Below are 16,512 nucleotides of genomic sequence, written 5' to 3'. Positions count from 1 at the left end.
CGGGTCAGACGCTGGGAACCAACCACACCGTGAATTCTCTTCAGGTATTCAACTTGAACATCCGTCGTCACCCCTGAGATGACTCCTACTCTAAAGTTCAAAACACAAAACTTCAATTGTCTGGATTCTTTTGAGGCCCACTGCAATCTCCAACTGTTCTTAAGAAATACAATTTATAAAAATATTTTGTCAGTCATGCCTTCTTTTGGGTACTCGAAGATATTCAAACCTGTCCCCCCCCATATTTTGTCAGTCATGCCAATCTTTTGGGTAGTCGAAGATATTCAAACCTGTCCCCCCATTACTGTTGCACTCTATAGCATCCTTTTCCCAAGAAACACTGCTGAGCTTTGGAGCAGAACTTGATACATTGTTGTTCTCTGGTTCTTGAATCAAGGGTTTTGCAGTAGACAGATTGACGAGCATAGATACAGACAAAAGGTTTATAGATCTTGCAGTGTCATACACATGAACATTGTGCTTATTTTTTAATTAGATGTACCTTATATTAGGTGAAACTAAATATGCACCCGCATATTTTGGTTGCAATATGGTTTCCAGTGGTATGCTTGTTATAAATAAATTCAGATAAAAATTTTAACAAATGTCTCAAATTTATTACGGTAGGCCTATATAAGTATGCGCCTTACAGACTGGTGTTCTGACATGACAGACTATCATTTTACAATGCACCATACTTACCAAGTCAAGAAGTTACCTAAAAGGAACACTTACATTAACACCACACATAAAGATGTCCCATACTATCTCCTTGAAAGTATCAATATACAGCCCCACAACAGGACATTTATACATTTTGGAAGCGCAAGGTACAGCTGGGCTGCATTGGCATATTTGGGAACCCACGTCTATGCTGAACACCAGTTGGTAGACTGAAATGTTTGCATGCCAAATAAAAGTTTGAGTGTGTGCGAGCTCCTTCTTTTGAGTCACATTATCCAGTGCATCTCTTTCCAATTCATTCCACAAGACATATGCGTGACGTCTATTGTTGTGTGTGTGTGTGTACGTACACGTGTGACTGCAACCAAATGTGTGACATCAATTGACTGGAATGAATTAAGACATACAACACAGTAAAAGTCAATGTCATCCATGCACTGAATCATTGATTCTCCACATGGTAACAATTGACCAGTTTGGATCATTCTTTCACTTTCTATCCCAAGAAAACAAGATAACAATTGTCGCTGTTCCATTAGACTTTCTCGCCTGAGAGCAAATTAATAAATATAATGAAGTCTGGTTGCCGCTGCATGCTTTTGTTCCTCTGGTCACGAGCTGGGATAGTTTACTGAGAGCAGGACCATGTTGTGCAGCAGAAGAGATGCCTCTGATTCTAGAAAGCACAGAAGGAGAACCATAAGACAAGGATAGTGAATACTGAGACTAATGAGTGACAATTGGAAAATAAAGAATTAACATTCATGCCCCATCTGTGGAAGTATACACTTCTAAATATTAATGAAGCTGAAGTTATTACTACATTAAAACATTGATTTTAAAAATTACTTTCAGGTGTTTGTGTGATAAAGAAATTAAATGGCTACTTTCTGGTATAGGCTACTTCAAAGCATTCAACACCATTGTAGCTATGGAATTATATAAAAAGGTATAATGACGGTCTTTTCATGAATCCCCAAGAACTGTGGACTGTAATAACTATATAATAACCATATTTACCATGTCATTTCTTTTGTAAATACCAGGGCCCAGTTTCCCAAAAGTATCTTAGACTTAAGTTCATCATTAGAATTTGAAGGAGCATCGTTAAATCCCGACTGTTTCCCCAAAACCATCGTTGCTCAAGTTACACTTAAACCCTTGTTATTTACAGGACTGCCTTATACCACTTGTAGAACAGCTAAGTGCGATGTTAAATGCTTTTTATGCCATTCCCCACCACTTCATAAACTGAAGGATTCCACTAAACATAGAATAAAGCTGTTTGTCTCTCTGTGACTGCCGATAACTTTGGAGCAAAGTCGCCTACAAATACATAGTTGCAATGTCTTTGAAATTATTACAAACAAGTAACAATTGTGAAAATGGCGCCGACAGATCGTGCAGCCGTGCTTCCAGTTCCTAGGCAACTTTGCAGTACTGTTTTTCTGTGTTATTGCTTACATTATTATCCCCAATTTGTGTGTTATTACATACAGCCGGGAATAACTTTTGGATATCAGAGAGGTGATAACTCACCAGCATTACAACCAGGTATACGACTTTCCCGAATCTGATACTTTGTTCGACCCCCCAGGGCAATTGAACTGATTCCAGAGGCTGATCAAAAACACCACCGGCAGAGAAGAGGTATTTGGAGTGGACTTCTAGGAGGTGCGCAGACAACCCACCGCTTCCCGAGTACATTACTCGCTAATGTTCAGTCTCTGGATAATAAAGTTGTGAGCATTTCCTTCCAGAGAGACAGATTGTAACACTGTTTCACAGAAACATGGCTCTCTCAGGATATACTGTCTGAGCCTGTACAATCAGTTGGGTTCTCAGTTCATCATGTATCTCTCCAGGAAGAAGGGCAGGGGTGTATGTTTCATGATTAACCACTCATGGTGAGATTGTGATAACATACAGGAACTCAAGTCCTTTTGTTCACCCGACCTAGAACACCTCAAATGCCAAAAGGTATTACCATGTCGCCGACACCGACGTCTTGCTTCCGGACAAGCTAAATACCTTCTTTGCCCGCTTTGAGGATAACACAGTGCCACCGACACGGCCCTCTATCAAGGACTGTGGGCTCTCCTCCGTGGCCGACGTGAGTAAGACATTTAAGCATGTTAACCCTCGCAAGGCTGCTGGCCATTGTGTTTATGGACCTATTCAATCTATCCTATCCCAGTCTGCTGTCCCCACATGCTTCAAGATGTCCAACATTGATTTCTTGGGTACAGGAACAAAGCTAATTGAACTAAATCACCCCGTAGCACTCACTTCTGTCATCATGAAGTGCTTTGAGACTAGGATCACCTCTGTCAAGGATCACCTCTGACACCCCAGACCCACTTCAATTTGCTTACCGCCCCAATAGAGCCACAGACGATGCAATCGCCATCACACTGTACCCTGCCCAACCCATCTGGACATGTGGTATACCCATGTAAGAATGCTGAGCTATAAATCAACACTATTGTACCCTCCAAGCTCATCATTAAGCTTGGGGCCCTGGGTCAAACCCTGCCCTGTGCAACTGGGTCCTGGACTTCCTGACAGGCCATCCCCAGGTGGTCAAGGTAGGAAACAACACTTCCACTTCACTGATCCTCAACACAGGTGCTCCACAAGGGTGTGTGCTCAGCCCCCTCTTGTACTCAGTGTTCACCCATGACTGCGTGGCCACGCACGCCTCCAACAATCATCAAGTTCGCAGATGACAACAGTAGGTCTGATTACCAACAATGACGACACAGCCTACGGGGAGGTGGTGACGGCCCTGGGAGTGTAGTGCCAGGAAAATAACCTCTCACTCAATGTCAACAAGTCCATGATCGGCTCATTGGTTTTCAGGAAACAGCAAAGGGAGCACCCCCCATCCACATCGACGGGACCACAGTGGAGAAGGTGGAAACTTCAGGTTCCTCGGCGTATACATCACTGACAAACTGAAATGATCCACCCACACAGACAGTGTGGTGAAGGCACAACAGCGTCTCTTCAACCTCAGGAGGCTGAAGAAATTTGGCCTGGCACTTAAAGATAAACCTCTCCTTAATACAACCGCTGTGTCAGATTTCAAAAAAGCTTTACCATGCGATAATCTGAGTACAGCACTCAGCCACCTAAACAAGACATACAGATACCCGACCAAGTTGTGGAGTCAAAAGTCAGAAATAGCGTTATAAATATTCACTTACCTTTGATGATCATCGGAATGCACTCCCTAGAATCCCAGTTCCACAATAAATGCTTGTTTTGTTCGATAAAGTCCATCTTTATGTCCAAATACCTCCTTTTTCTTTGCGCATTTAGTTCACTAATCCAAATGCAAAGCACGGGCACTAAGTCCAGAAGAAAAGTGAAAAAAGTTCCATTAAAGTTCGTAGAAACATGTCAAACAATGTATATAATCAAGCTTTAGGATGTTATCATAAATCTTCCATAATATTCCAACCGGACAATTCAGTCGTCATTAGAAAGGAAAAGGAACGACCGTCGTGCTCACGGCCACGCGCGAGACTAAACTAAAGGCTTTCAGCCTGACCACTTGTTGAAACAGCTCTTATTCGCTCCCCTTTCACAATAGAAGCCTGAAACAATGTTCTAAAGACTGTTGACATCTACTGGAAGCCTTAGGAAGTGCAATCTGACCCCATTTACACTGGATAGGCAACCACTTGAAAAACTACAAACCTCAGATTTCCCACTTCCTAGTTGGATTTTTCTCAGGTTTTTGCCTGCCATATGAGTTCTGTTATACTCAGACATTTTAACAGTTGGAAACTTGAGTGTTTTCTATCCAAATCTACTAATTATATGCATATTCTAGCTTCTGGGCCTGAGTAACAGGTAGTTTACTCTGGGCACCTTATTCATCCAAGCTACTCAATACTGCCCCCCGTTCCCAAAGAAGTTAACCTCTCTGGGGTAGGGGGCAGTATTTTGACATCCAGATGAAAAGCGTGCCCAAAGTAAACTGCCTGTTACTCAGGCCCAGAAGCTAGGATGTGCATATAATTGGTAGATTTAGATAGTGTTTTCTAAAGTTTCTAAAACTTAAAATTATGTCTGTGAGTATAACAGAACTGATATGGCACGTGAAACCCTGAGGACAAACCATCCCCCCAAAAAACAAGAACAAATTCAGCTTACCACTATTTTCAATGGTTAGTACTATAATTATAAGCCCAAGTCCTCCGAAATTGTAGTTGCTAGGGCTTCCACGAGATGTCAGTCTTTAGAAAGAGTTTCAGGCTGGTTTTTGGAAAAGTGACCCAGAAATTGTAGTTTTTCTAGGTGGCTCCCATTTTGGCTGTAGTATTTCCAAGTGAGTCTCTGGTAATGAACATACTATTCTCTGTCTTAAATTTTATCGTTTATTTGCATATTAGGATCCCTAAGATTTGATTATAAACATTGTTTGACTTGTTTGGAAAAGTTTTAATAATGTTTGGGATTCATTTTGTATGCATTTTGATGGAGGGAAACAGTGGATTATTGACTGAAGTGCACCAGCTAAACTGAGTTTATGGATATAAAGGACATTATCAAACAAAAGGACCATTTGTGATGTAACTGGGACCTTTGAGTGCCAACAGAAGAATATCAAAGGTAAGGCATTTTTTTTATATCGCCATTTGACATGTGTGTCGCACCTGCCTAGTTGAAATATGATTTTCATGTGTTTGTATGCGGGGTGCTGTCCTCAGATAATCGCATGGTTTGCTTTCACCGTAAAGCCCTTTTGAAATCTGACACAGCGGCTGGATTAACAATAAGTTAAGCTTTATTTTGATGTATAACACATTTAAGAATGTTAAATATTTGAATTTAGTATTTATGAATTTTGCGCTCTGCAATTTCACTGGATGTTGGCCAGGTGGGACGCTACCGTCTCACATACCCTAGAGAGGTTAAAACCCTTAAACTTTTACAGATGCACAATTGAGAGCATCCTGTCGAGCTGTATCGCCGCCTGGTACTGCACCGCCTGCAACCGTAGGGCTCTCCAGAGGGTGGTGCGGTCTGCCCAACACATCACCGGGGGGCAAACTACCTGCCCTCCAGGACACCTACAGCACCCGATGTCACAGGAAGGCCAAAAAAATCAAGGACAACAACCACCCAAGCCACTGCCTGTTCACCCTGCTATCATCAAGAAGGTGAGGTTATCAAAGCTGGGACAGAGCGACTGAAAAACAGCTTCTATCTCAAGGCCATCAGACTGTTAAACAGTCATCAGTAGCACCTTAGAGGCTGCTGCCCTATATTCAGATTTGAATTCACTGGCCACTTTAATAATGTTTACATATTTTGCATTAATCATCTCATATGTATATACTGTATCTTAGTCTATGCTGCTCCGACATTGCTCATCCAAATATTTATATATTCTTGATTAAAAAGATGCTTCAAATCAAAACGACTGCATTAAAAGATACAGTATAGGCTACATAGGCCAATATATTTCAGTCATATTGAAATCAATATAATGTTCAATCACTTGAGTTCTATTACGCAAATTGTAGGCTACACCATTTTTTTTTAAAGTGTGTAACAAAATGTGCGCAATGATGTGCCAAATCTGTGATATAGTACATTATTATAGGGCAAGCATAAAAATAAGCTGCCTCAATGTTTGCAACCATATAAGTGGTCTCTCTTTAGGAGCTGATCCCCCATCTTTATTGTGGAATAATTGCCATGTTAAGGTTAGAGTTTAATGGAGAAAGCTGGTCTGAGAGAAGCACTGTCTTTCGATCCTATCAGTATCGACACATGCTCCAACCAACGTTCTTTCTGCACAGTGTTTTGGGAAACGCATGTTACGTCTTCAGCTGTTGTAGGAACGATGCTTCGTTAAAACCCTCGTAGGCCTAGGTTCCATCGCTATCGGGAAACCGGGCCCAGGTCAATAGCATAATGCTGTATAGCAGATGCACTGTGAAAGCCAGGATGTGCCATGATAAAAATAGAGTGTATAGAGCAAACTGGCATTGTGAACCAAGCTGTCATAAATATGACAGCAAGCAATCCCCGGTGTGTAAAACAGATCTGGGTTCAAATACTTTTTGAAGTCTTTCAAATATATTTGAGTGATTGCTTTAGCCCGCCTTGAGTGCCACGGGAGGGGTTTGCACTTTAGCGACAATTCTATTGGTTCCACCGCGGCAGGCAAGCTCAATTGAAAACCCAAAATATATGAAATTATTTAAAATAGTATTTGAACCCAAGTCTGCCTGTAAGTAAAATGTGTCAGACCTGTGAGCTGGGTAGACAGCTGAAGCCACTGGAGGAGCCACTCTCGACACTGGCTAGTGGTGAGGCTACTGGGATTGAGACCCCGCAGATAGCAGGCCTGGGGAAGTGGAGTGAGGAAGAGAAGTACTGCATCACGCTTAAGATAAAACATTTCCCTTGTAAATTTGTAATTCTGACTTACCAAAGATTATAATGTATGTTTATTTTTATGCCATAAACCATACACTGGAGCATCAGCTAGCAGTTCCAACTGCTCTCTTTTTTAGAATAAAGTGCAACACCCGAGTTGTAGGTTTGCTTACTGCATCGGACACATCTACTGAATACAAATTCTGCTTTGTGTAAAGGCATTTGCTAATTGATTTCTATCTAAAAATGACAGTGTTGACACCCCTGACTTCTACGATTATCACTTGCTATTCCATTTCAACCCATTTGTATAGAGGGAGTACCGTATTGACTTTATTTAGATCTATAAATGGCAGTCTTGAGATGGGATTATATGGAGGGGTTGTGGGGAACCTGACCTCTCTAATCTCTGCGTCAGTGAGTTGGCCCTGTCCCAGTGTGTCTAGAGCCTGATCCAAGTAAAGCAGGTCCAGGGCTTTGGCCCTCAGCCGTGGCCGGAGCAGGAACCCAGGGAGCCAGGGGTTCAGCAAGAGGTGGGAGCACAGCAGCCTCTGAGAGAGTGAACAATGGAATTAGAAGAGGATAAGAATATAGGAAGGGGGAAAAATAAAGACCAGGAAAGAAAGGGAAGTGTAGAGGAATAAATGGGAAGAGAGTGAGAAAGACACCTGTCAGATGAATCATCCATGTGAATTGAATCCCCAAACTAATCAAAGAGTTAAAATAACCTGAAGCATATTGTGAAACCTAAGACCAAACACAGATGAAACTAAACTAATTTTATACAGGGATGACCCTCACCCTCCTAATCTGCTCTCTCCAAGTTTCTTATAAAACACAATTGCATAACAATATGAAACGCGATGCTCTTTACAAGCAGAGGCCCACTCTGAAATAAACACAAAAATCCTTACCATGTGACCAGAGTCCATGCCTGTTAATCCCAGTGGTTGTCCGGAAAACACGCCTCTCACTGCACTGATGTCTTTCACACTGGGGTGAGCCCCACTCTGCACCTGCATAACAAACATTTCAAATCACCCCTCCCATTCTGCAGATACACACCAACTGGACCAGGCAGGACAGGTTCAACTGCACTCTCCACACAAAAAACACCCACTTACAGTCTTGTACTCTCATAAAACAAAAGGCCTCAACCAATTGCCGGTGTGGGAAGTTATCACACTGTATTATTAGCATGATATGGGTGTGGACCTTTCCCTTTAGCCATTAACACAATTTCTCACTTATCATCTATGTAATGATAATTAGTAAACACAGAATTGTATAGCTGGGATAACCCTTAGAAGATCTGTAATATTTACATACACTGACAGTCTGGTTATGCATTTCAAAATTGTGATGAATCATTACCTACAGTATAGGCCTAGAATAAAATAAATGCATGGCAACTGTTTGAAATGTCTGTGTTCAATTAACAAACATGATCAGAGTTTAAAGAGCTAAATGATTAACCTTGCTGATAAGAGTAAGCAGATGGCTGCGGAGGGTCCACTCTTTGATGTGAGGTATTGACCAGGCCACACCCTTCAGGATGTTCTCACGGTGTCGGCATCTCTGCTCGTGGTACAACCTCTGGAAGTCCTGCTGCTGCTGCGGAGTCCACAGGTGACGAATCAGGAGCTGCCTAGGGAACAGGCACCTACCAAGGAGGGGACACATATCAGATTAGAGGTTGGAGGTAACCCATCATTCACCATTCATTTAATACCCCCACCCCCCCCCCCAAAAAAGGCATTTTGGAAGCATGCACGACTCCCTAAAATGGACTTAATTTGCACTCTTTTCAATCACTCTTAAAACTGTAAGCAAATGATAGTCAATATCAGGTTGGTTGATTCACAACAACTCACATAAGAGTGAAAACCAAAATGATGGCAAAAGGCGGGATAGATATTATCACCAGGGGAATGGCTTTTATCATGTCTTTGCGAAACTGCAAGAAAAAGAGAGAGAGGTACAGACAGAAAGAGAGCATTACATTTGAATATTTCATCAAGTTCTCTGCTATAGAGTTTATGACAATCATAAACTGCCTCTATGATATGTGCATCCCAAATGGCACTGTATTTCCTATAGTGAACTACTTTTGACTGGAGGCCCTAGTCAAAAGTAGTGCACTATGAAGGGGATACAGTGCCATTTGGGACACAGTCAATGTGTCTACTGCACAAAATGCATGGCTGCCAGGGTGGAACTGCAAAGTGTGACTCACTGACCAGAATGATGGTCTCCATCTCACGGTAGGGCAGCTCTTTGAGTGAAACATCTTGAGTGAGCATTTTCATCCTTATCCTCTTCGTTTCCCTCACATCGTGTACCATGAGCCGAAATCCTGAACACATAAACACATTGCAAAAATGCTTCATGGTATTGCCTCAAAGAAAAACACACACTTTGGGCAGCACAATCTAGCGGGAAAGGGGCTATCCAATTCCAAATGGAAAATGTTACAGCTGTAGACCGTCTATGGAGAAGTTGCACTGAGGTAGCTTGGTTGTTGCGTAGGGTTGCTTGCAACCTATGCATGCAAGTAATAATACATTATTTCTTGGGGGTGCTAAGCCTGTTTTTGAAGGGGCTTCAGCACCATCAAACCCCTCCCTGGAGCTACCCATGAGAAGTTGTCAGTTAGGCATTAGAGGGTGTCATTTTGGTTAGGGGGTACTTACCTTTCACAAAGGTGGTATAAAGGATGTAGAGGCGGGGGAATCGATGTTCAAGGAATTTCTCATACCTCTCACTGGCTCTCTGAAATATGCCTAGTCTGCCCTGAGATAACGAGTAGTACCTGCAGGATAATACACTGTACAAGAGAGAGGGATATCAGATTTAGAGACAAATTACATTAAAAATACCTTGTGACATTGTGTTTTTGTTAGTCTCTCCCCCCATCATCCCAGTGTTCATAAAATCATTTGGTTCGGTGTTTCAAGATTATGTTTTTGCATATATCCCATGTGATGTTTTGTATGAGGACAGGGAAGAGTTTAGTTTGGGACACCTAGGCCTATAAAAGGTTTCAGTGGGAATGTAATAGATTTCTGTTGACAATAGCCTACTTAACCTCTGGATGCAGCATAATGTGCTAGCCTGCAGGAGGATTGCAGGCTTACTTTCAATCCCTGGACACTGATTTAACCCACAAATGTCACCTAAAAATCAGGGAAAGGATTAACACTTTGGGTGTGGTTATATGTTGTGAAATATGATGACTTTGCTGACTGACAGTGTTCTTTGCTCTTTCACGTGCACCTGCCGCAGGAAAAAAAATCATTAAAAAATCCAAATGTGGTTACATTGTCACCGTTTAAACAGTGCTGTTCTCAGGCATAAGTGGCACAACTGTCCGTTCTGCTTGTTAGTCACTCAATTAGCCCATGTCAGCTGACATTTTATAGATAGCTGGCTAGACTAACTTACCTAGCAATCGATTTTGTTAGTCACTTTAAAATCACATATCATAATAACATGGCATAAGTCATGGAAAACCGTGTAGAAAGCAGGAAATTAGCTTTACATTTTTTCTCATCATCCCATGGCAAAATGTGTCAAATTACAGGAAATTTACTTTAAAACCGCAAAATGTTCACTCTGCCCCATGGAAAAATGAATAGAATTGCAGAAAATGTTCTCTCTACCTCCATGGCGAGGCGCCGCGCCCCCCGCTTACCAAAATGGTTTCCACTAACGTTAGCTCCTATAGGCAGACAGTTTTCATACACAAAAACTAAATGAGCACATCAAAAATCATGTATTTTTTTGTCTCAATACGGTTAGGCTTAGACATAAAGTTAGTGTGGTTAAGGTTAGGTTTAACATTCATTTAATTAGATATAAAATACCAGAGTTTATGCCTTTGTGGCTATAGAAGCTAACGTTAGTACCGACCACCAGAAACTGACGAGAAGGCTGCATGCAAACGCTGTTAGCGACATTATTTATTTCGCGTGCTTACAACATTAGAATTGATCACCATTAGCTCTAGCTGGAAGGACCAGAGAGAATAACCAACGACGATTACCGACAAAGCATTTCGAGTAGGCTAGCTACTCTCCATCTTCCAGTGACATTCGCGTTATTCAGTACCTTAATCTTGAGTAGGCTAATATTGGAGTGTATGTCGACACGGTTGAGATCCCTTGAAATGGATAACTGCATCGTATTATCGTTGTAACACAGCATTGGACCCCTCTCTTGCACAGCGCCATGGTGGTTTTTACACTGCAGAGTGCGTCAATAAGGCGTGAGTGCGTCAATAGGCGTGTTTTGCATCGGCCTCCCGGTCGACTCAAAAGTACAGTATTTACGCGCGTGTTGTAATTAGTAGGATTCAGTGTTTCGCCATTCAAAAGTGATTGTCTTCATTGGGAAGGCTTTAATTCATTTCAAGGCGCTTTATTGGCATGGGAAACATGTTAACATTGCCAAAGCAAGTGAAGTAGATAATATACAAAAGTGAAACAACCAATAAAAATGAACAGTAAACATTACACACTCAGAAGTTCCAAACGAATAAAGACATTTCAAATGTCATATTATGTTTAAATACAGTGTTGTAATGATGTGCAAATGGTTAAAGTACAAAAGGGAAAATAAATAAACATAAATATGGGTTGTATTTACAACGGTGTTTGTTCTTCACTGGTTGCCCTTTTCTTGTAGCAACAGGTCACACATCCTGCTGCTGTGATGGCACACTGGTATTTCACCCAGTAGATATGGGAGTTTACCAAAATCATTTTTGTTTTCCAACTCTTTGTGGATCTGTGTAATCTGAGGGAAATACAGTGGGGCAAAAAAGTATTTAGTCAGCCACCAATTGTGCAAGTTCTCCCACTTAAAAAGATGAGAGAGGCCTGTAATTTTCATCATAGGTACACTTCAACTATGACCGACAAAATGAGAAAAAAAATCCAGAAAATCACATTGTAGGACTTTTAATGAATTTATTTGCAAAATATGGTGGAAAATAGGTATTTGGTCAATAACAAAAGTTTATCTCAATACTTTTTTATATAACCTTTGTTGGCAATGACAGAGGTCAAACTGTTTCTGTAAGTCTTCACAAGGTTTTCACACACTGTTGCTGGTATTTTGGCCCATTCCTCCATGCAGATCTCCTCTAGAGCAGTGATGTTTTGGGGCTGTTGCTGGGCAACACGGACTTTCAACTCCCTCCAAAGATTTTCTATGGGGTTGAGATCTGGAGACTGGCTAGGCCACTCCAGGACCTTGAAATGCTTCTTACGAAGCGACTCCTTCGTTGCCCGGGCGGTGTGTTTGGGATCATTGTCATGCTGAAAGACCCAGCCACGTTTCATCTTCAATGCCCTTGCTGATGGAAGGAGGTTTTCACTCAAAATCTCACGATACATGGCCCCATTCATTCTTTCCTTTACACGGATCATTCGTCCTGGTCCCTTTGCAGAAAAACAGCCCCAAAGCATGATGTTTCCACCCCCATGCTTCACCGTAGGTATGGTGTTCTTTGGATGCAACTCAGCATTCTTTGTCCTCCAAACACGACAAATTGAGTTTTTACCAAAAAGTTATATTTTGGTTTCACCTGACCATATGACATTCTCCCAATCTTCTTCTGGATCATCCAAATGCTCTCTAGCAAACTTCAGACGGGCCTGGACATGTACTGGCTTAAGCAGGGGGACACGTCTGGCACTGCAGGATTTGAGTCCCTGGCGGCGTAGTGTGTTACTGATGGTAGGCTTTGTTACTTTGGTTACACTAGGTCCCACCGTGTGGTTCTGGGATATTTGCTCACCGTTCTTGTGATCATTTTGACCCCACAGGGTGAGATCTTGCGTGGAGCCCCAGATCGAGGGAGATTATCAGTGGTCTTGTCTGTCTTCCATTTCCTAATAATTGCTCCCACAGTTGATTTCTTCAAACCAAGCTGCTTACCTATTGCAGATTCAGTCTTCCCAGCCTGGTGCAGGTCTACAATTTTGTTTCTGGTGTCCTTTGACAGCTCTTTGGTCTTGGCCATAGTGGAGTTTGGAGTGTGACTGTTTGAGGTTGTGGACAGGTGTCTTTTATACTGATAAGTTCAAACAGGTGCCATTAATACAGGTAACGAGTGGAGGACAGAGGAGCCTCTTAAAGAAGTTACAGGTCTGTGAGAGCCAGAAATCTTGCTTGTTTGTAGGTGACCAAATACTTATTTTCCACCATAATTTGCAAATAAATTCATAAAAAATCCTACAATGTGATTTTCTGGATTTTCCTCATTTTGTACCTATGATGAAAATTACAGGCCTCTCTCATCTTTTTAAGTGGGAGAACTTGCACAATTGGTGGCTGACTAAATACTTTTTTGCCCCACTGTATGCTTCTCTAATATGGCCATACATTTGGCAGGAGTTTAGGAAATGCAGCTCAGTTTCCACCTCATGTTGTGGGCAGTGTGCACATAGCCTGTCTTCTAATGAGAGCCTGGTCTGCCTACGGCGGCCTTTCTCAATAGCAAGGCTATGCTCATTGAGTCTGTACATAGTCAAAGCTTTCTGTAACAGTACTCTTCTTGCGTTGTGTACAATCAATCATCGACAGGAGCTCCAACTTGTAGCACCAGTCATGGAGCTTTATTATGATAGCAACAGCACAAAATTGCACGTCATGCAATGCACAGCTCACCATCCAACTCTGCACGTGACACACTGTACAAAATATATGAACCCCCCCACCAGACACAGTAAGTTGCTAGCTAGTATTAGCTGGAATTCTCTACAACAAAATGCAGAACAAATATGCACCAAAAAACGCTGCATCTTATGGGTGATGTTTGAATAACACTTACAAACAAATTTATATAAATTGTACATTTAAATCATCACTTGGGAGTATAAAAATCACTTTTGACATGCAGTGCTTTGCAACCAACAACTGACCGCTGGTTTGGTGCTTGTTCACTGGGACGATTCTAATGAAACATCCTCCCTCGTAAGCAAGCTACGCAAACCAGCCAATAAGATGTCATGTTGAGTAGGTGAAGGCAAGACAAAACTAAAACCAAAAACCCATTGGCTTAACAATAAAGTGGCAAGGGGAATCACCAATATAACCCTGTTACATTTCCTTATGTTTGGTTCAGTCACAGTGGTCAGGTATTCTGCCACTGTGTACTCTCTGTTTAGGGCCAAATAGCATTCTAGTTTGCTCACTTTTTTGTTAATTCTTTCCAATGTGTCAAGTAATTATCTTTTTGTTTTCTCATAATTTTTGGGGTTTAATTGTGTTGCTGTTCTGGGGCTCTGCGGGGTCTGTTTGTGTTTGTGAACAGAGCTCCAGGACCAACTAGGGCTCTTCTCCAGATTCATCTCTCTGTAGGTGATGACTTTGTTATGGAAAGTTTGGGAATCGCTTTCTTTTAGGTGGTTGTAGAATTTAGCATCTCTTTTCTGGATTTTGATCATTAGCGGGTATCGGCCTAATTCTGCTCTGCATGCATTATTTGATGTTTTAGGTTGTACACGAATTATATTTTTGCTGAATTCTGCATGCAGAGTCTCAATTTGGTGTTTGTACCATTTTGTAAATTCTTGGTTGGTGAGCGGACCCCAGACCACAACCATAAAGGACAATGGGTTTCTGTAACTGATTCATGTATTTTTAGTCAGATCCTAATTGGTATGTAAAATTTTATGTTCCTTTTGATGGCATAGAAGGCCCTTCTTGCCTTGTCTCTCAGATCGTTCACAGCTTTGTGGAAGTTACCTGTGGCGCTGATATTTAGGCCAAGGTATGTATAGTTTTTGTGTGCTCTAGGGCAACGGTGTCTAGATGGATTTTGTATTTGTGGTCCTGGCGACTGGACCTTTTTTTGGAACACCGTTATCTTGGTCTTACTAAGATTTACTGTCAGGGCCCAGGTCTGGCAGAATCTGTGCAGAAAATCTAGGTGCTGCTGTAGGGCCTCCTTGGTTGGTGACAGAAGCACCAGATCATCAGCCAAACAGTAGACATTTGACTTCAGATTTTAGTAGGGTGAGGCTGGGTGCTGCAGACTGTTCTAGTGCCCTCTCCAATTTGTTGATATATATTTTGAAGAGGGCGGGACTGAAGCTGCATCCCTGTCTCGCCCTGTGGGAAGAAGTGTGTTTTTTCCCCCATTTTAACCGCACACTTGTTGTTTGTGTACAGTACATGGATTTTATAATGTCGTATGTTTTTCCCCCAACACCACTTTCCATCAATTTGTATAGCAGACACTCATGCCAAATTGAGTCAAAGATTTTTTTTAAATCAACAAAGCATGAGAAGACATTGCCTTTTTGTATGGTGATAATATGGTAAAAAGCCAATTTGACATTTGCTCAGTACATTGTTTTCACTGAGGAAATGTACGAGTCTGCTGATAATGATAATGCAGAGGATTTTCCCAAAGTTGCTGTTGACGCATATCCCACGGTAGTTATTGGTGTCAAATTTGGCTCTACTTTTGTGGATTGGGGTGATCAGTCCTTGGTTCCAAATATTGGGGAAGATGCCAAATATTGGGGAAGATGCCGGTGCTTCTACACCTGCATTGCTTGCTATTTGGGGTTTTAGGCTGGGTTTCTGTACAGTACTTTGAGATATCAGCTGATGTACGAAGGGCTATATAAATACAAGTTTGCGGACGACACAACAGTGGTAGGCTTGATTACCAACAACGACGAGACGGCCTACAGGGAGGAGGTGAGGGCCCTCGGAGTGTGGTGTCAGGAAAATAACCTCACACTCAACGTCAACAAAACTAAGAAGATGATTGTGGACTTCAGGAAACAGCAGAGGGAACACCCCCCTATCCACATTGATGGAACAGTAGTGGAGAGGGTAGCAAGTTTTAAGTTCCTCGGCATACACATCACAGACAAACTGAATTGGTCCACTCACACAGACAGCATCGTGAAGAAGGCGCAGCAGCGCCTCTTCAACCTCAGGAGGCTGAAGAAATTCGGCTTGTCACCAAAAGCACTCACAAACTTCTACAGATGCACAATCGAGAGCATCCTGGCGGGCTGTATCACCGCCTGGTACGGCAACTGCTCCGCCCACAACCATAAGGCTCTCCAGAGGGTAGTGAGGTCTGCACAACGCATCACCGGGGGCAAACTACCTGCCCTCCAGGACACCTACACCACCCGATGTTACAGGAAGGTCATAAAGATCATCAAGGACATCAACCACCCGAGCCACTGCCTGTTCACCCCGCTATCATCCAGAAGGCGAGGTCAGTACAGGTGCATCAAAGCTGGGACCGAGAGACTGAAAAACAGCTTCTATCTCAAGGCCATCAGACTGTTAAACAGCCACCACTAACATTGAGTGGCTGCTGCCAACACACTGACACTGACACTGACTCAACTCCAGCCACTTTAATAATGGGAATTGATGGGAAATGAT

At 42.2% G+C, this 16,512-nt stretch overlaps 1 protein-coding gene across 3 annotated transcripts; it reads right to left on the bottom strand.

Moving 5' to 3' along the window:
* Positions 1-595: 595 nt before the first annotated feature.
* Positions 596-11,389, bottom strand: LOC112254750 (LETM1 domain-containing protein 1). Of its 3 annotated transcripts, XM_024427557.2 has the most exons (11): positions 11,197-11,327; positions 10,170-10,262; positions 9,780-9,913; positions 9,327-9,442; positions 8,961-9,043; positions 8,563-8,749; positions 8,001-8,102; positions 7,485-7,637; positions 6,958-7,054; positions 3,894-4,037; positions 596-1,360 (listed from the first exon to the last, which is right to left on the bottom strand). In XM_024427557.2, exons 2-11 carry the CDS (start codon positions 10,187-10,189, stop codon positions 1,296-1,298), a joined length of 1,101 nt encoding a protein of 366 aa, XP_024283325.1. In that variant the 5' UTR covers positions 10,190-10,262; positions 11,197-11,327; the 3' UTR covers positions 596-1,295. The 3 variants fall into 3 exon arrangements, with proteins under 3 accessions (XP_024283325.1, XP_024283324.1, XP_024283326.1); XM_024427556.2 differs by lacking the exon at positions 10,170-10,262 and having other exon boundaries at positions 11,197-11,389; XM_024427558.2 differs by lacking the exons at positions 3,894-4,037; positions 10,170-10,262 and having other exon boundaries at positions 11,197-11,386.
* Between the last annotated feature and the right edge of the window lie 5,123 nt (positions 11,390-16,512).

Source organism: Oncorhynchus tshawytscha, linkage group LG07 (genome assembly GCF_018296145.1).
Source record: "Oncorhynchus tshawytscha isolate Ot180627B linkage group LG07, Otsh_v2.0, whole genome shotgun sequence".
NCBI classification, from domain to species: domain Eukaryota; kingdom Metazoa; phylum Chordata; class Actinopteri; order Salmoniformes; family Salmonidae; genus Oncorhynchus; species Oncorhynchus tshawytscha.
The sequence above is the reverse complement of the archived record's forward strand: the minus strand, read 5'-3'. Positions and strand labels throughout refer to the sequence as shown.